Source organism: Sapajus apella, unplaced genomic scaffold (assembly GCF_009761245.1).
Source record: "Sapajus apella isolate SASKATOON/1434 unplaced genomic scaffold, GSC_monkey_1.0 scaffold14, whole genome shotgun sequence".
Classification (NCBI taxonomy): domain Eukaryota; kingdom Metazoa; phylum Chordata; class Mammalia; order Primates; family Cebidae; genus Sapajus; species Sapajus apella.
In genome coordinates, this window is record NW_022436954.1 from 5,161,557 (window position 1) to 5,180,718 (window position 19,162).

Genomic DNA, 19,162 nt, shown 5'->3' on the forward strand with positions numbered 1-19,162 from the left:
TCCAGGGCTGCCCTGGGTTCTCTGACAGGACAGTGACTTATGCAGCCCTGGAGGCCAGGAGAGAGCAGGGTGACGAGTTTCTCAAACTGCCTCCACTTTCCGTAAGAGAGCCGGCCCTGCAAAGGTGTGACTGACAGCCAGGGGAGAAGGAGCTGTAGAGGACCGGGGCTCTCTCCCGTCGTTTAGTTATTTGTGTAATCTGATGGCCGGGTCTCACCTAGCAGGAGCCAGACTCTGGGCCATACCCAACCAAGGATCTAACCCTGGAATCTGTATCTGTACCACGACCAGGGAGGAAAAAATAAGGAGGGAGCTTTATTTAATACCAAGGTTGAGGCGGGGCGGGGGATGGAGGGCGCCGTCACTTAGTGATGGTGTTCCTGCAGAGAAAACAGGGACGTGAGGCTACTAAGGCGGGCGCAGGCCAGGTCACCCCATACCACCCCACCAGCCTCGAGCCACTCACGCGTTCATGCTCTTGCCGCTGCCGCTGAGCACGATGTAGGGGGTCTTCTGGGCCTTCTGCTTCTCCTGGAGCAAAGCCACGGTGCCCAAGGGCGTGTCGCTGGAGCTCATCTTCTTCAGGAGCTGTGGGGTCATGGACAATCAGCAAGGGCTGGAGCAGGCCCCCCACACCAGCCACCACTGCCCTGGCAGGTGCAGGGCCCCCCACGTCCCCAAGGGCACCGACCGCCTCCTCGTCCAGCTTCTTCATTCGCCGCTCTGTCTTCATCTTGCCTGAGCCCTTGCCATGGAAACGGTGGGACAGCTGCCGGAAGGCCTGGGGACACAGGGCATGAGGGGGAGCTGCAGGGCCCTGGGTGGGGCCAGAGCCACCTGTGCCCACAAGGTGTGAAATAGGGCACATGGGGTCAGGTGTTGACTCACCTCACCCAGTGCCAGGTCTAGGTGGCAGTGGGAAGGGGATAGGAAAAGGGCACAGACTCTGGTACCCTCCAGGGCCCCAGCAGAGGCCAGGAGACCAGCTTAGCCAGCAGATGTGCTGCCATGGGGGCAAGGCATGGGGAACCTGGAGTGAGACCTGCCGCACAGGGGCTAGGTCTGGAGGCTGGGGCTGGAGGGAGACAAACCCACGAGGGCATGGGGGTAGCTAAGTGGGGGGGCAGGAGGGTCGGGCAGCCTACGAGGGCACTGGAAGGGCCAGGACAATGGAATGGCCCTGTGGGCCAGGAAAGCCGGTGAAGGGCTCATTCGGGTGAGAGACAGGAGGGCAGAGGTCCCGAGTACCTGTCTGATCCTCCTGCCAGGCCTGCCAAGGGACTGCTGTGCCCACTAGAGACAAACTGAGGCACAGCCCTTCCCAACCCTGAGTGCCCCCTCCCGATCCGTGGCACTTCACCAGGCCCCTGGGGCACTGCACAGTCCCAGCCTTTGGCAGGCTGGGGCTCTGCCCACACAGGGCCCTGCTCACCTCCTTGGGTGTGAGTTTCCGGCCTGTCTCATCCACGTACTCAATTTTAACATCGGGTTTGTAGCCGTCCTTCTCCTTGAAGTCCTGCGTGAAGCCTCGGTACTCCTCCCGCCGGCTGTACTTGTCATCGATGGCCCTGGCCCGAGATAAAGGTGGCCTCAGTGTGAGGAGCAGCTGCCTGCCGTGTTCCTGCAGCCCCGAGCTGGCACAGGACCCCCAGCCCTGCACACTCACATCTTATCCTCGATGCAGTACACGGCTGAGGGCAGAGACTTGTTGGGGGCCTTCACCCGGGCCACCTTCTGCACTGTGGTCTCCAGCAGCCCTAGGGATGGAGGGGTCGTGAGACTCCAGGCTGCCCAACACTGTGAGAGGCGCCGCTCCAGGGCCTCCTAAGAAGGTGGGGCAGGCCCTGTGGGGGGCACCTCCCTCTCCTTGCCTCTGGAAAGCCATTAGGCCTATTCTAAAAAGATGCAAAGATGCAGAAATGAGCCCCTTGCCAAGGGCCACTGGCCAAGGAAATGGCAGAGCTGGGGTCCTAACATCAGGGTTTCCCTGTGCTACAGCTCTAACAGTTTCAACTCCCCTCTCCTTCCTGGAGCAGATGTGGAGCTTCGTAAGGCAGAGACAGATGCCAGGGAAGGGGAAGGAACGGCTCTGGGCCAGGCAGCTGGCTCTAGCATAGGGACTGAAAGAGGCAGCAGAGGGGACGGGGGCAGCCCTGCTTGCACCTGCTGCACTGAAGCCCCCACAAGCCCTTTTCCTGCCCAAGCGCCCAAGCCCACCCAAGCCAGAGCTGCCCTGAGCTCCCTACCTTTGTTCTGACACAGGAGCAGGGCAGCTGCCAGCCCTCTATTCACGATCGGCTCCTCGTCCAGGATGGTGGTGGAGGAAGCAGAGAACTGGCAGGCACGTGGCAGGGGTGGTTAGCAAGCCACACCGTCTCTTCTCACCCCCACCCACCAGTCACCCCCCGCCAGGCACCAGCCACAACATTTAACTTCATTCAATTTCCTCATGTAATACTCAGATCACCCTGGGAGGAATGCAGAGCGCACTCTGTGGATGGAGGCTGAGGACACCGAGCAACTTGCTTGGGCACTCATCTCCAGCTCGACCCTCCCGCCTCTGCGCACTCCCCACCCCCGTGGTGACAGCGCGGCCCTCACATCCTGCTGCTGCTTCTCCTCGTCCAGGTTCACTGTGCTCCAGCCAATGTTCTCCTCCCCATCAGATTCAGAGCCGCCGTTGGCCGAGCGCTCCTCGTCCCGTTCAAAGTCCTGGGGCACAAAAGACCAGGGTCAGCCCCAGCCCCCAGCCCCCAGTCAGCCTACCCAGCCAAGGGAAGCCCAGGGCGGGGCTGCCCCAGACGCACCATGAGCTCCTCCTGCTCCTCGCGGTTGCCGGCCAGCCCGTAGGTGGGGATCTCCCCCAAGGTACGGCAGAACTCAGACGTGGCGTTGAACACGATGGCCCCCTTACGCTCAGGATCCTCATCCTCCTCCCAGCCCCGCTGGCGAGACTCCAGCTTCTTCACAATCTCCACCACCTGGGGGAGGGAGTAGCTGTGGGCAAACCCAGCAGTTTCTGGGGTGATGCCATTGAGACCCAGGAACCCAAGGGTCCTCCCTGGCAGCAGCAAAACAGGCCACACCCACAGCCCATGTGGGCCCTGGCTGATCTTTGCCTCCAGACTCTACTCTACACCTATTTCACTGGGGTCACTCTTCTGCTACCAACCTGTCAATGGGTTTGGCTGCCCTTTGAATGAACACCCAACATCCTACAGACCTTCCTGACCAGGCCTGTGCCAACCCTGCTCCAAAGCCCCTGGTACCTCAGCCTCATGCACCTTCCTCCAGGGTCCCTCCTGCCACCTGCCCCTCCCCCAAAAAACTCCAGTTTCAAGACTCTGTAGACAGCACTTCTAGAACCCACAGGGCGGTAAGGTGGCCCACTCTTTCGACTTCCCACAGCCCAGCTTCTTGCTTCCCACTTTATCAAGAAAGCAGGTGCCATGACATGCTAAGAGAACCCACTCATGCTACCAGCACCAAATCCAGGACCCCCACATGGGCACCAGCACCCTCTGCTTTCCCTTCCGTTGTAGATGCCCGGCCACACACATAATTGCCCACTAGCTCCCCTCTTTAAAAAACTCCTCCTTCAATCCCAGAGCCCTGACAGCAAACTCCTCAGTGAAGGCTGGAGTTGCCATGTCCACTTTTGCACCCTCTTCCATTTAAAAAAATCTCCTGAGGCGGGTGGATTGTCTGAGTTCGGGAGTTTGAGATCAGCCTGGGCAATATGCCCAAATCCCATCTCTACAAAAAATATAAAAATTTAGCCTATAGTCCCAGCTACTTGGGAGGCTGAGGTGGGAGGACTGCTTGAGTCTGGGAGATCGAGTCTACAGTGAGCCAAGATCATAGCACTGCACTCAAAGTGTGGGCAAAACTCTGAAACCCAAGCAGCTCAAAAAAAAAAAAAAAAAATTCTTCCAGGGGCCAGCTGCGGTGGCTCACATCTGTAATCCTAGCACTTTAGGAAGCTAAGGCTGGAGGATCACTTGAGCCCAGAAGTTCAAGACCAGCCTGGGCAGTAAGGTGAAACCCCATCTCTACAAAAACTATAAACATCAACCAGGCATGGTGGTGTATGCCTGCATTCTCAGCTACTTGGGGGGCTGGGGTGGGAGGATCGCTTAAGCCTGGAGGTCGGGCTGTGGTAGGCTGTGTTCTTGCCACTGCACTCCAGCCTGGGCAACAGAGCAAGACCCTGTCTCAAAAAAAAAACAACTCCAGGACAGCCAGGAACATTTACTTTTTAATGAACTTCATCGTCAACATAAAAGGGGGCATATCTAACTCATCATATGCTATTTATTTATTTTCTCTCTTTTTTTCTTTTTTTCTATATGAGATTTTGTTCTGTTGACCCAGATATTTTTTTTTTAGATAGTCTCACTGTCACCCATGCTGGAGCACAATGGTGTGATCTCGGCTCACTGCAACCTCTGCCTCCTGGGTTGCAGGGATTCTCCTGCCTCAGTCTCCTGAGTAGCTGGGACTACAGGTGCACGCCACAACACCTAGCTAGTTTTTGTATTTTTAGTAGAGACAGGATTTCACCATGTTGCCCAGGCTGGTCTCGAACCCCTGACTTCAAGTGATCTGCCCACCTCAGCCTGCCAAAGTGCTGGGATTACAGGCCTGAGCCACCGCGCCCAGTTGATATGCTTTTTAAAACAGTAACTAAACATACACACATCCCACATCCCTCTGCCCGGGGCTGGGGCAGCATCACTAACACCGTGCCCAGTCCTGAGTGTTCCCTCCATCCACAGTCATGACTTACTGGCTTGTCTTCATGGCTTTACCGCATAAGGACCTGCTCCAGAACAGTTAATTGTGTTGTATATTAAGTGTTATATAACCTGAACCACACTGTATGACTCAGATTCCATGATTTCTTTTGTAAAAAAATCTATGCCTCTGAGAATACCCCTGATGCAAGTGGCTGTGGCTCATCAGTTTACAGTATGGAATCACAGCCCATAGCTGGATGCTCCCTGATCTGGCTCTCCAGCCCACTGAAGATGGACTATTTTTTTCTGTTGGAACAAGTACTGCGGCTGCAGGCCACTGACACTGTCTCCTGGTGCACGTGGGACACACTCGGGAGTGAGAGATGGGGGTGGCCCGGGCACACGCATGTTCCCTCTCTTGTCTGATTAGCCTCATGGCCATGGCGGTGAGCAGCGTGGCTGAGGATTCTGGCTGCTCCATGTCCTTATTTCTACTTGCTACTCTCAGACTTGGATCTTTCTGTGGAATTGTTTGGGGGTGGCAGGTGCCTCACTGTTTTGGCTCACCTTTCTGTGACCCCTCCTGAAGCTGGGCTTGCTGGGTACTTTCCCAGTCAGTCAGGCTTTCTCTTCCGTGACCCGCCTGTCTCACCTACGTCTTTCACCTAGTCTTTCCGTGTTGTTGATCTGCTCTGTCTGTTTGTATGCTCTTGACACCAACCCATTCTTGGTTGTATTTGTGGGCAAATATCTTCCCTTCTGGTCTGCCTTTTTATATGTTTCATGATATCTTTTGTAAAAAACAAACAAAAAAAACTTACCTTCTCAATTTCTATGTAGTTACATAGTTTTTTTTTTTTTTTTCAGGGTCTTGCTCTGTTACCCAGGCTGGAGAGCAGTGGCATGACCTTGGCTCACTGCAACCTCTGCCTCCCAGGTTCAAGCGATTCTCCTGCCTCAGCCTGCCCAAGCAGCTGGAATTATAGGCGTGTGCCACCACGCCCAGCTAATTTTTGTATTTTTAGTAGAGATGGGGTTTCACCATATTGGCCAGTCTGGTCTCAAACTCTTGACCTTGTGATCCGCCTGCCTTGGCCTCCCAAAGTGCTGTGATTATAGGCGTGAGCCACCATACCCGGCCAACATGTTCATTTTTGTCTTCATGGTTGCTTGAAGAAACACACCCAAGGAACGTGTGGGTTTCTTGGTTTGTTTTCTGAGACAGGATCTTGTTCTATCACCCAGGCTGGAGTGCAGTGGTGCAACTATAGCCGAGCAATCCTCCTGCCTTAGCCTCCAGCATAGCTGAGGCTTCAGACACATGCTACCATGCCCAATTAAAAAAATTTTTTTAGAGATGGGGGGGTGGGGTCTTGCTATGTTGCCCAGGCTGGTCTCAAACTCCTAGCCTCAAGCAATTCTTCTGCCTTGGCTATGCTAACAACTTAAAAAGTCTTTTCTACCAAAAAATCATAAATGTAATTTCCTTAATTTGGTTCTGAAATGTTAGGTTTTTACTTTGAAGTTCTTAATCTATCTGCAAGGTGTGAGGTACAAACCCAATTTCATTTTTTCCGCAAATAGGTAACTGACCGTCCCAAGCCCACTCGCCACACTGATGAGCATCTCTCCCACTTGGACGCGATTCTGTCTTGGGGCCCGTGTGGTCTCTCTGCCCTATTAGTCTGTCCTTACACAATCCCACACTACCACAATTACCCTACTTTATCCAATTTCAGAATCAGTTTGCCAGGTTCCAAAAAAGTCCCATTAGGATGTTTACTGGGATTGCATTTAACCTAGAAATGAATTAGACGAGAAGACATCTTTACAATATTGTCCTCTCTAGGAATTGTGTACCCCCCAAATTCATACAGAGAAGCCCTAACCCCCCAATGACTGTATTTGGACAGAGCACCTTTAGGGAGGTAATTAAGGTTAAATGAGGTCATCCGGGTTGGGACCCAGGCCAGCACGGAAGCTCACACCTGTAATCCCAGCACTTTGGAAGACCGAGGGTGGGGCAGATCACCTGAGGTCAGGAGTTTGAGACCAGCCTGGCCCACATGGTGAAACCCCATCTCTACTAAAAATACAGAAAAATTAGCTGGGCATCGTGGCACGTGCCTGTAGTCCCAGCTACTCAGGAGGCTAAGGCAGGAATCACCTGAACCTGGGAAGTGGAGATTGCAGTGAGCCGAGATAGCACCACTGCAACCTGGCCTGGGAGAGGGTGAGACACTGTCTCAAAACTAAAACAAAAAAACCCCCTCAATTCCAAGGATCCTCTCTGTCCCCTACATCCTTTCTTTCTAGTTCACTGACTGTATTAACCACAATCCAGTAATTCTTCAACCACATCATGACTCCAGGCCAGTCCTCACACCCATCACTCTGTTATGTCCCCAGTTACCCAGTTTAGAGTTGGGGGACATCAACAGAACCTCCCCTTTATGAAAACCTTAACTGCCTTGCCTCTCCTCCCTAGAAAACCCAATCCTCAATCCCACCATCCTTCTCCTCAGCTCCCCATTAATCCCATCCTCCTCCTCAGCTCATTAATCTCACCATCCTCCTCTTCAGCTGACCGCATGGAGCAGCTGGACAGAAAACCCGTCACATCCAAGGCCATGGGGAGCGGCTGGGCAGCCCACACCGCCCAGCAGGTCTGTTCCTTTTCCATGGCGTACCTGCCCTCCACTCTCCAAAACCGCATCTCACGTCTCCTCGAACTGCCACCCCTGCCACCTCTTCGCTGGAAAACACCAGAACAATCAGACATGGGCTGCTCTGACTTCCCCCAACCAAGGTCACCTTGGTTGTAGCTGCTGTAACCTCCCCTCCTTCCCTCCTGAAATAAATGACACGACCTGGCTTTGCTCAAGGACACCCTCCGCTTGTACTCTAGGCCCCACCAATGCCTGCAAAAATCTCCTTTTCCTCTTCCATCATTAATTTGTTTCTCCCACATACTCCAGAATCTCCATTTGTCAGAAAAAGACTCCTTTGTGGGTATGAAACTTGATTGGATACTGGTTAAAACAAAAATTAAAAAGGCATTTTAGGGGCTAACTGGAAAATGGGGGCATGCGAGCTGCTGTTTTACAGCATTTATGGACTCGTTAGGGCAGCGTGGCTATGCAAGAGAAGGCCCTTATTTCGTGAGATGCCCACTGAAGTAGTTAAGGGTATAGTGTCACTGTATCTGCAACTTGCAGTGGCTCAGGAAAAAAAGAAGAGAAAGAACTTTAACAATGTTTATAATTACTGACTCTAGAAGACACAGGTGTTCACTGTGATACACTTTCACTTTTCTGCTGGTATGGTGTGTGGGGTGTGGCTCACGTATTTTTAAAACTTTCTAGGCTAGGCCAGGCCAGGTGGCTCATGCCTGTAACTCCAGCACTTTGGGAGGTAGAGGCGAGAGGACTGTTTGAGCCCAGGAGTTTGAGACCAGCCTGGGCAACAAGGTGAGACCCTGTTGCTAAAAAATTTTTTTAAAATTTGCCAGGTGTGGTGGTGCATGCCTGTGGTCTCAGCTACTTGGGAGCCTGGGATTTCAAGGCTGCAGTGAGCTATGACTGCACCACTACACTCCAGCCCACACAACAGAGTGAGACCTTGTTTCTCAAAACAACAACAACAAAAACAACCTCCTAGGTGTCTAATGTGCAGGTAGGCCAAGAACCTCGGAGCTAATAACCCTTACGTTCATTTCAGTCATAAAACGCACAGCCCTGTCAGTCTATCGCCCCATTTCTCTGATTTTTTTTTTTTTGAGACAGAGTCTTGCTACATCGTCAGGCTGGAGTGCAGTGGCACGATCTCGGCTCACTGCAACCTCCACCTCCCGGGTTCAAGCAATTTTCCTGCCTCATCCTCCCAAGTAACTGGGACTACAGGTGTGTGCCACAATGCCCAGCTACTTTTTGTATTTTTAGTAGAGATGGGGTTTCACCACGTTGGCCAGGATGGTCTCGATCTCTTGACCTCATGATCCGCCCACCTCAGCCTCCCAAAGTGCTGGGATTACAGGTGTGAGCCACCTCACCCGGCCTTCTCTGTTCTTTTTTACCGACAGGCTGGGCAAACTATGTCCCACTACCTAGAAATAAAGTGTCACTGGAAACCAGCCAAGCCCACTCACAGATTGTCTTGGTTGTTTTTCCTACAACAGCAGAGCGCACAAGGGGCCTGACAGAGACCGCACACCCTTAAACCTCAAACCTCTGCAGCCCTTCAACACCAAGCCTGCCCTCCGTCCCAGGCGCAGCCCTCACCTTCTCAGCTCTCATCCTCCCAGCCCTGAATCTGCTCGAACAGTCCCCCCCTTTACCTCCCAGTCGTATCAAAAGCCTCCCTCCCTTACTCCCTCTCCTGGATACCCTTTCTTGGCTTCTTCCTAGGTAAAAAGTGTGGGGTAGGGCTAAAAATGTGGCCTCGGCAATGATGGAGGTGACAGAACCTCCCTCATAGGAACAAACACAGAGCACGAGAACAGTGCCTGGCTCAAGGCTCCCCCTGCGCTGGCCCCGCCCTCTCCATCTCAGCTCATGCCACCCTCTCACTCTCTGCTTTAGCCTCCCTGGTCCTCAGGCACTCTAAGGTTGATTCTTCTGAGATACCTTCTGGTTGGTCAATGGCCTAAATGCCAGCCTGTCCACCTGCTGCCACCCCTCTCCCCCACACACTCTAGAAAGCCAGCTCCATGAACCCAGGGCCCTGTGGCTGTCCTGTTCACCAATGACCCTCCCAGCCCAAGAATAATGCACTACTCACTGTAGGCATTCAACAAACACACACAGGAAGAGAAAAGAGAGGAAAGGATCCCCCACTAAAGCAGGCATCTGGTGGTGAAAACACTGCAGACGTCTCAAAACCTGCACAAAACATGACTTTAAACAGAAAAGAGGGTTGGGCACAGTGGCTCACAACTATAATCCCAGCCCTTTGGGAGGCTGCAGTGGACAGATCACCTGAGGTCAGGAGTTCAAGACCAGCCTGGTGAAACCCCATCTCTACTAAAAATACAAAAATTAGCCAGATTTGGTGGTAGGCACCTGTAATCTCAGCTACTCGGGAGACTGAGGCATGAGAATCGCTTGAACCCAGGAGGCGGAGGTTGCAGTGAGCCGAGATCATAGCACTGTACTCCAGCCTGGGTGACAGAGCGAGACTGTCTCAAAAAAAAAAAAAAAAAAAAAAAACAAAAAAAACCCAAAAAACAAAAAGAAAAGAGGCTTTAGATGGGAATGTGGCTGTTTGCCACGACACAGGGGCATGTGCTCGTGAGGACAGGTGAGTGCCAGTGCACCAGGAGCCCCAGACCTGCCCACGCCCAGCCTCACCTTCTCGCCACTGTCTCGCAGCTGCTGCAGCTGCCGTAGCCGGCGCCCCTTCTCCAGCTGCTTCTGCAGCTCCAGCTCTGCCTCGTCTTCCTCCAGCACCTGTGGGGACCCTGGTGGCGGCGGAGCTCCAATCTCCTCTGGGAGAAACACAGGGGATGCCTGCTCAGACCAGCTTCCCCAACCCTGTCCCTGCCCCCCTTCACCCCCCGCCAGGCCCTCACCCTCATCACTGATGTCCATGTTCTCCACTCGGGTGTCGTCTGATGGCGGGGGCTGAGGCACGGACTCCTTCTCCTCCTCCACCTCGGACACTCGGCGGCGACCCCGGCCCCGCAGTCTGAGCGAAGAAGGCCTCTCTGGTGAGCACCAGTTCCCAGGCCACACCAGCCCAGCCCTCTCCTCCTATCACCGTGTCCAAGCCCACCTGGAACCAAAGTCCCCATCCTGAGTCTGGTCCCCGAGAGGCAGCAAGTCATCTGCCCGCACCACTACCTCCTTCTCCTTCTTTCGGATTTTCTTCACCCTCCGCTTGGTCTTTTTAAAGGTCACCTGACGGGAAGAGAGGACAGACATAGAGCAGGGGCGGGGGAGAGGCGGGCCACCACAGCCCTCAAGGGTGAACCTCTTTGGTGTTCCTCTGTGCTAGCCAGTCTCCTGAGCACTTCCCACACATGGGCCACACATGGGGTGGTTACTATCTCCAATCCACTCGTGAGATGGGGACACTGGGGCACAGAGAGGTTAAGTACCTTGCCAAGGTTGCCTACTCCTAAGTGAGGGAGCTGGGGCAGTCTGGTTCAAGTCCTGCTCTTACCCACTTAGCAAGACGCCCACTGCACTAACTGTCTACCTCATGTTACACGGTCACTCCACAGGCAAGAGCCACACACACCTTTCCAGTCACCCCTCACCTATGCTGTCACGCATCCTCACAGCAACCTCAGAAGGCGGCTCTTGTCACTGCCACTCCAGATGGGGTGCCCCAGGCTCACAGTTAAATGGCTCACCCAGGGCACGGGCTGGCAGCATGGCAGAGCCCGAACACAGACTGAGGCCCATGTGGCTCGGCAGCCCTGATCCGTCCACACCCGGTACTCCCCCGGATGCCATTTACTGCTCACCCACAAGGCCAAGCACTTTGTGAACATAAATACTCGCCCTCTCTTCTGAGTGCCTGCGGGCAGCACTCGAGCCGAGAGGGAGGGAGAATTGTGACACTGAGTATGAGGCGCGAGAGGGCTCACCATCTCCTCAGGCGTGAGGTACTCGGAGGCCAGCCGGGGCCCCACCGTGCTCAGGGACTGGGCCTGCAGCCGCAGCTTGGCCCGGATCTCCTCCAGCTCCCGCTCCCGCAGGCCATCAGCTGTGCCGCCCTGCTCCAGGCGGAAGGAGTGCGGCCGCTCCCCCTCAAGCTCTTCGTCATACTTAGACAGGATAGAGTGAGGTTTTTGCTGCAAGGCAAGAGGTACAGGTTGGAGCCCAGGTTGGCTCCTGAAAAGCCACCGAGCCACCACCTCCTCAGAGCCCTGACTCCCAATATTCTCTGCCCCATCCCCCGCCACCCAGCCTGTCCACCACGTGCCTGTGCCAGGTCATCCACGCTCTCATCCTCCACATAGGGCAGGTAGTCGGGCTTCTTCTTTCGCAGCTCCACATTTTTCTCTGCCCGCTCCTTATCCACCAGGTTCACATTCACCAGCACATCTTCCTCCTCCTGCAGCACGCCTGGGGGCAGCACAGAGCAGTGGCCATTCACACTTGCCCGCAACTCAGCAGAAGCTGTGCCCCCCCGCCAGGCGCCCAGCTTATGTCACCTTTATCCTTGAGGGTGAGGATCATGGTCTCCCCTTCTCTGAAGGAATCAATGGCATGCTCCACGGTGAGGCCCTGCAGGTCCCGGGCACTGTACAGGTCCTAAGGGAAGAAACGGCGAGTCAGGAACCTCCCTCCACCCACCCAACCCTGGGATCCCTGTAGCAAGGCTGCCAGTGCCCCGTGCACCATGTGCCCCAGTTGTTGCAGCCTCACCTGCCGCCTCTGCCCAAACTCCTCCTCCACCAGAGTGCTGACACCAAACTCTTGGTCCATCTCCTCCAGTAGCTTGGCCTATGAAACAGGGAGGGGTGACCTAGGACCTCAGGCCACTCAGCATCACCAGAAAACATGCAGGGCTCTACCAAGCGGGAGTGTAAAAAGGGCAGGCCTTGCAGGCAAGCTGCTGAGAGTCCAAAGTGGACACTAGCAGCCGAGGCCTTTCCCCTCTCCAAGCCCCATCTCACCTCTCCAGGGTTGGCTCCTGCCTCAGTGCCCAGTCAGGCCACCAGAGGCGCTAGACAACCACCCCGTGCTGTCCAGTGCTCACCCTCTTCTCTGCCAGGTCCTTCTCCTTCTGCAGCTGCCGGCTCCTCTCGATCCAGGCTGCAGTGTCGTCCAGCCAGGGGTCATCCTCTCCTAGGGTCTTTATCTTCCTGAAGAGGGGAGAAGGTGATGCTTGAAGAGCTCAGCCCCTCTCCCCACCCAAGAGGCAGCCAAGGATGGTGGCCTCCCTAGCCCTTCCCTTGCCTGCTCTGGCCAGGACCCCTCACCCCAGCTTTTGGTTCAGCAGGCGCTTTTCCTTGGCAGCTGCCAGCTTCTCCCGCAGCTCCTCTCGCTGTCGCAAGGCCATAGGGTTGATGACATCGGCTGTCACGGGCTCCTCCTTGGTGCCCGCCTCTGGAATGGGGGCCCAGACGTGAGGCTATGCCCGCCCATGGCTGGTGGGGAGAGGAGGGAGCCACTCACCCTGCCCCCTTCCAGCTCAGGGGGCCAGAAGGGGTCAGGACAGGAAGGAAGAATCCTTCACCTCCCTGCTCCCACTTCATCCCCACACTCCTGGCCAACCCACGCAGCACAACAGGACCCTCTGTGCCTTCCAAAGTCCCTCAAATTGTGCTTTGAAGAAAAACAACAAACCCACCTCTCCCCAGCCCAGTCTGCAGCAAGTGTGCACATCTTTCAGTCCATCTAACAACACCGCACAGCCACAGTGAGTATGCAATGGCCACGGCTCCAACTCAGAAACCAAGCAGAGCCCCAGATCCCCATTATAACAGCAAGGAAGGCCCTCATACCTCCCGGCAAATATGCATGAGTAAGACCACTAAACCGTGCTGAATCTGCCTCTAATCCCTCCTTCTTCAAAGAGCCCTTCAGATGGCCTCTTTCCCCACCCAAACCCCAACCTCAGCCCTATACTCACCCTTCTTGACGGCATTGACCTCCAAGGGTTTCAGCCCCAGCTTTGCCCGGAGTTTACTGAGAACAAGAGACACAAGTGTTAGAGGCTATCAAAGACACAGGGCATCATGTGCATTTCTAGACAGACAGGAGGCCAAACAGGGTGGAAGTGAGTGGTCCCATGGGTCCCAAACACACGGTCTGACCCACAGCCTAGGACACTGGGAAGGGCCCTGACCTCCAAAGCAGAAAACATGGGCGCCAGCCTGGCCTGCGTCTAACCAGTGAATGCCACCTTCCTCAGACATTTTAGTTTTTTCTTCTATAACTCAAACCTTAACTAAGATGATTTATAGGACCTTTCCAACTCCAATTAGCATACTTTTGTGTGAGAAAGCCACCCCAGTGCTGGCCCCAGAGCCACCACTCTTAGGAACACAAAGTAGAAACAAGGGAAACGGTACTCACTTGGTCTCCTCGATGCTGAGTGAGGAGGCATCGCCTGAGCTAGTTTTGGAGCTGGCAGCTGGAATAAGAAGAAGCATGCATGGCTCAGGAGCTGAACACAGGGCCAAGAAGCCAGCATCGTTGGCTCCAGCTGCAGGATCAAAGATGAGGGCCCCTCACCAGCACCTGGGCCTGCTGAAACACCAGAAAACAGCAGCTTCTTCCACCCAAGCTCCTCAGCAGCTCCTCTGCCCAAGCCTAGCCTCAGACTCCTGCCTCTCCTACACACCTTTCTTTCCTAACCCAAGAGATCCAAACTGCTGCAGCCCCCACTCTGCCCTCTCCTTTTTTTTCTTTCTTTTTTTTTTTGTTTAAGAGACAAGGTCTCACTTTGTTGCCCAAGCTGGAGTGCAGTGGCATGATCTTGGCTCAGTGCAGCCTTGACCTCCCAGGCTCAAGCATCCTCCTGCTTCAGCCTCCTGAGTAGCTGGAACTACAGGTGCCTGCCACCAAAATTGGCTAATTTTGTTTATTTTGTTTTTAGAGATGGAGTCTCACTATGTTGACCAGGCTGGTCTCGAATTCCTGGGCTAGACTGATCCTCCACCTGGGCCACCCAAAGTGTTTGGATTGTACCAAGTGTGAGCCACTGCGCCTGGACTTCTCCACTTTTATACATTCTGTGTCTTCAACCTAAACTGTCCTCTCTGGTCTTGTTCTCATCGGCAAAATCCTATCCAAATGCCAAAATCAAACACCACCTTTTTCATGAAGTCCTGTTCAATGACTGATCAGAATTAACTGCTCTCCCCTGAATTCACAATCAAGTCATTTCTCCCAACAGGACAGGAAATGTGGCTGCTGCATGACCTTGTCCTTTGTGGGACTCAGGGAGTCAAAAAACACTTATTGGTGCCTGTTCTGTGCTAGACGCTGAGGACACGGATAAATAAGCACTATAGACCTGCTCCACTCACCTCACAAACAGCAAATCACTTACTGAACACCCTCGGATGAACTCCTTCAACCAGCTGCCACCATGAGCTCTTCCTTTCCTGCAATCCTATCCTGCATCTTACCTTTGCCTTTATCTCAAAGGCTCCTCTCTTCACCTGGGCCCTGGATCCCAATCTCTCCAGGTGCTCTCCAAGGCCACCAGCCTCCTCATTTCTAAATCTAATGGGCTCTTTTCGGTTCTGGTTTTGCTTGATCTCTCGTAGTGTGTGGGACTGTTGATCACTCCCTCCTTCTAACAATACCCTCTTTCTAAAGATTCCATGACACAAAGGTTTTCCTGCCTTTTTGGTTACTATCTCCTTTTCTTTGTAATATCTTTCTCTGCCTAATACTAAAATAAGGGCATTTCTCAGGTTCTATTCCTGACCCTGGCTTCTCATGTCACATGAGCCTTGTGGGTAACCCCCCATATAGGTACCAAGGAAGGAGAGATAAGCAGAATCCTGGCACAATTAAGACCTGGAGAATATCTCAGTTTATAGTGTTACTACTCAGTTATTTCCTTTTATATAATTGTATATTAGTTTATAGAATTAGGGCTTGGAGAGTATCTGTTTATAGTGTTACTACTCAGCTATTTCCCTTTATACAATCCTCTCTAGATGATCACACATTAGTTCATAGAACGAGTGCCTAAAGAATATCTTACCACTCAGTTTTTTCCATATATATACATATATAACTATATATAAGTTTATAATCAGAGGAATGCCTGGAGTGGACACAGTACAGAGCATGAATTAAGGAATAAGCAGCTTATAATCGGAGGAATGCCTAGAGCAGACACAGTGCACAGGATTATTTAAGGGAAAAACAGTTATACCAGGACAAGAATCCATGGCCTAGGGGGCAGCGTTCAATATTGTAAAGATACCCACTGTATGGCAGGCTTGGGGCAAGAGCCACTCCTCCTGATAAAGGAGTTGTAGGACCTTGCTCCAGTTCTTGTGGAAGGCTGCCCTCATAACGGCAATCACACCTTGGTGACGGTGAACTTTATCAGCTCTTGCTACTGTGCTGCTTGAAAAGCATTCCCCTACAGAACTCATTGGAAGCTGCCAGCAGTTAGCACAGACCCTGACAGCTCTGTCACTGCTATGTGACTTAAATCATCCTCCTATAAATCTTCTTAGTAGCTTGCCCATAGAGGTATTGCACACTGCACCCTCTTCACTGCACATGGCCCACCTCCATGCCTCAGTGACCTAATGGGGATGGACCCCTTACTGTACATGGCCCTTGCCTCGATGACCTAATGGGAATGGACTCCTTGCTGCGCACTGTCCACCTCCCAGCCTAGGTGACCTAATGGGGGTGGACCCCTTGTTTTATTGCTCACGACCGTATCACTACCCTTAAAGATGACTTCACTCACTGCCCTGCCCCCCTAATCTATACACAATAAATACTCATGCTTCTGGACATTCGGGGCCTCACCTGACTCTGCTCATAGGAGCATGGCCCCTCGAGCCCAGCTGCATTTTCCCCGTACTTCTGTGTCCCATCTCTTTATTCCTCGGATCCTGCGCCTCAGCACAGCACAGGCACACCCCACGACCCCGTGGGCCATCAGCTCTACAAGCTTCACTGGCCACCCAGATACTGACTCCCAATGGCTTTATCCAGTCCAAACTCTGGCTTTTCACATGCACTCAACCTCGACAACCCCAAAAGTGAATTATTCATCTCCCTCCAAATCTGCTTCTCTTCTCTACTCCTCAGTTTCAGTAGAGAAGACACCCACAGCCCATCTGGCTGCTCAAGCCAAAATTCAAGGAGTCATTCTCAATGCCTTTTCCCTCCCAGCCTCATAGAAGAGTTCTGTTCATTCCTCCTCCAAAATACCTCTCCAATCTGTCCACTTCTCTCCATCCCACTGCTGCTGCCTTGGTGCAGGCTACCATTAGCCCTCACGTGGTCTATAGCCATCCTGATTTACTGGTCTCCAATCCTGACTACCTTTGACTAAGTTCTCAATCCAGCGATGTTTACAAAATACAGATCTGAGCAACTCACTCCTCAACTCACATCCATGGCTCCCTACCACCATCAAGACAATCTATATTTCTTAACGAAGCCTACAGTACGCGGTCCTTTGTGTTCACATCCCTAACCATCTTTAACTTACTCGCTCATTTCGCTACCATGAGCCCTACACGATTCGTCCAATGCCAGGTTTCTCTTGCCTCTGCATACGCTGATATTACTTCATTCATTCATTCAACACATTTTTTGAGGATCTGTAATTGTACCAGACAACTGAGGAAAACAGAAGCCCTCTGTCCTCAAGGAGCTAGGTGGAGAAAGTCAATCTCTAATCCTAAACAACCATAGAAAATACTTTTCTATGAGACAGAGTCTCGCTTTCTTCACCAGACTGGAGTGCATCTGGCACGATCGCAGCTCACTGCAGCCTCTAACTCTTGGGCTTGAGAGATGCCGTAGAAAACTATTTAATAAGAGCTGACGTAGACAGCCTCGGGGTTTCCCGGCCTGGAGAGCTTCGCAGACACTGCGCGCACACCCAGACCCGCCCGCTCGGGACCCCTGCCCGCCCCGCCCCCTGCGCAGGCCCCGCCTCCTCACCGGCCTCATAGCCGTCATCGCGCTTCTCCCGCTTTACGCGCCGCTCTGAGGGCTCTGCCTGGCTGCGCTCCCGCCCGTGCGTGCTGCTCCGGGCCTCAGCTTCGGCCCCGCGCCGCCCGCTCCCGCGCTCGCCTCCACGTTCCCGGCTCCGCTTCCGTCGTTCGCCGCCGCTACCGCCACTGCCGCTACTCCGGTGCTTGTGTTTTTTGTGCTCCCGGTGCCGCGGCGGCTGCTCGGTGGCACCCCCGGTGCCGGCCGCCGCCGTCGTCCCGGCCGCCTCTTTCTCTCCGCGGTGCTTCTTGGACGACCCCATAGTGGCACGTCCACCCCGAGCCCGGCCGCCGCCAAGCCCAGACAACGCAAAATGGGAACACTTCCGGGTCGCTCGGCAGCCGCTGTCGTGTTGCGGAAAACTAAGAGCGGCTGCTTCCGCCGCTCGCCTTGGAGCCTGCCCCAGAGGCTCATGGGAAGGCTGGGATCAGGGCTCCACTGCGCATTCGCCGGGTCTTGGGCCCTGTGGGAGCTCTGAGCCGGTGGTCCCGTTGCGCATGCGCTCCTCAAGGGACGCGAAATTAACCCCGGAGATGGGATCCCAAAACTAGAAGGACTTAGACCTGCTCCACCCACCTCACAAACAGCAAATAACTTTACTGAACACCATCAAATGTGTTCAGACACCTTTAGCCAGTGTCTTAGAGGCTGGAAGTTCCTCCTTGGCCTCCCTGTGCTTGTACTTCCCCAGCAACGGGGTGTTCACTACCTCACCGTCTTTCCGTACACACCTCCCTCCTACAATGGGCGCTCGCTTCCTGGACTCCTGGGTTCGTGGGTCCAACGGGTGTTGTTTTCCCGAGATCTCCAATTACATAGTCCAGCCTCCGACTCCCTATAACCAGTATCCTCAGGGAACGCTCCCTTCCCACATCACCTGGGTTGTTTTTCTCTTGAGATAGGATCTCACTCTGTTCCTCAGGCTGGAGTGCAGTGGCGCGATCACAGTGCGCGGCAGCCTCGACCTCCCGGGCTCCAGTGATCCTCCCACCTCAGCCTTCCCGGTAGCTGGGACTACAAGCGCACGCTACCACGCCCCTCTAATTTGTGTGTTTTTTTTGTAGATATGGGGGCGGCGGTCTCACTATGTTGTCCAGCTCAAGCGATCCACCTGCCTTGGCCTCCCAAAGTGCTGAGATTACAGGCGTGTGCCACTCTATCCGGCCCTGGATTGGATTTTTTAAACCTGTGAGCTGTTAAGGAGCTCCACATGGGCTTCAGGGTGTCCGTGGAACCCCTGAAATTGAATGCAAAATATGGCACATCTGTGTGTATGATTTTTTTTTCTTGAGAGGATCCCTAACTTAAAACTACTGGAACTTAAAAGCCCAATGCACACATTCCCTCCTGAAACCCCTCCCCCCACCCAATGGTTGCTCAGTATGTGGCTCCCTGTGTGGCACAAGTCAGCCTGTGTTAGGGTATGTTGTATGCACCCCTATGAGGGTCCACCCCCTCTCCCACTGACTGGGCGTCCTCAGAGGTGGGAGTCGTTCCATCTTATTCACACTTGAATTTCTAGGACCCAGCATATACATTGAGGATGGGGTGGAGAAGTCACAGTTCTTGCCCTTTGAGATGTCCCCACTCCTCAGGAGGAGAGAAGGGGCTGTGTGTGCTGGGTGGGGGGAACCAAAAGAGCCAGAGCTCCTGGGGGGGATGTGGGGACAGAGCTAAGCCTGCTGCCCACCCACCTGCCACCTCTCACTTCCAACCTGGAGCCTCCACCACCACCACCGCCAGAAATCCCACGCTGTG

The 19,162-nt window shown here is 53.8% G+C and overlaps 1 protein-coding gene across 2 annotated transcripts; it reads right to left on the minus strand.

Moving 5' to 3' along the window:
• Positions 1-295: 295 nt before the first annotated feature.
• Positions 296-17,753, minus strand: SART1 (spliceosome associated factor 1, recruiter of U4/U6.U5 tri-snRNP). 2 transcript variants are annotated; one of them, XM_032282781.1, is made up of 20 exons: positions 17,354-17,753; positions 13,772-13,829; positions 13,326-13,381; positions 12,673-12,799; positions 12,450-12,555; positions 12,116-12,193; positions 11,902-12,001; positions 11,670-11,812; positions 11,332-11,538; positions 10,512-10,636; positions 10,309-10,424; positions 10,088-10,224; positions 2,808-2,981; positions 2,602-2,712; positions 2,247-2,334; positions 1,667-1,757; positions 1,433-1,568; positions 692-781; positions 467-588; positions 296-380 (listed from the first exon to the last, which is right to left on the minus strand). In XM_032282781.1, exons 1-20 carry the CDS (start codon positions 17,664-17,666, stop codon positions 362-364), a joined length of 2,397 nt encoding a protein of 798 aa, XP_032138672.1. In that variant the 5' UTR covers positions 17,667-17,753; the 3' UTR covers positions 296-361. The 2 variants fall into 2 exon arrangements, with proteins under 2 accessions (XP_032138672.1, XP_032138673.1); XM_032282782.1 differs by having other exon boundaries at positions 12,673-12,840; positions 17,354-17,613.
• Positions 17,754-19,162: the final 1,409 nt, after the last annotated feature.

Bases quoted from the DNA above. Each gene is read 5' to 3' on its own strand.
- SART1 (XM_032282781.1), bottom strand. From the start codon at position 17,666: ATGGGGTCGTCCAAGAAGCACCGCGGAGAGAAAGAGGCGGCCGGGACG. The intron at 10,425-10,511 runs GTGGGCTTGGAC...TTCTTCGCTCAG, and splicing joins GATGGGGACTTTGGTTCCAG to ACTGCGGGGCCGGGGTCGCC. The intron at 2,713-2,807 runs GTGCGTCTGGGG...TTTGTGCCCCAG, and splicing joins AGGAGCAGGAGGAGCTCATG to GACTTTGAACGGGACGAGGA.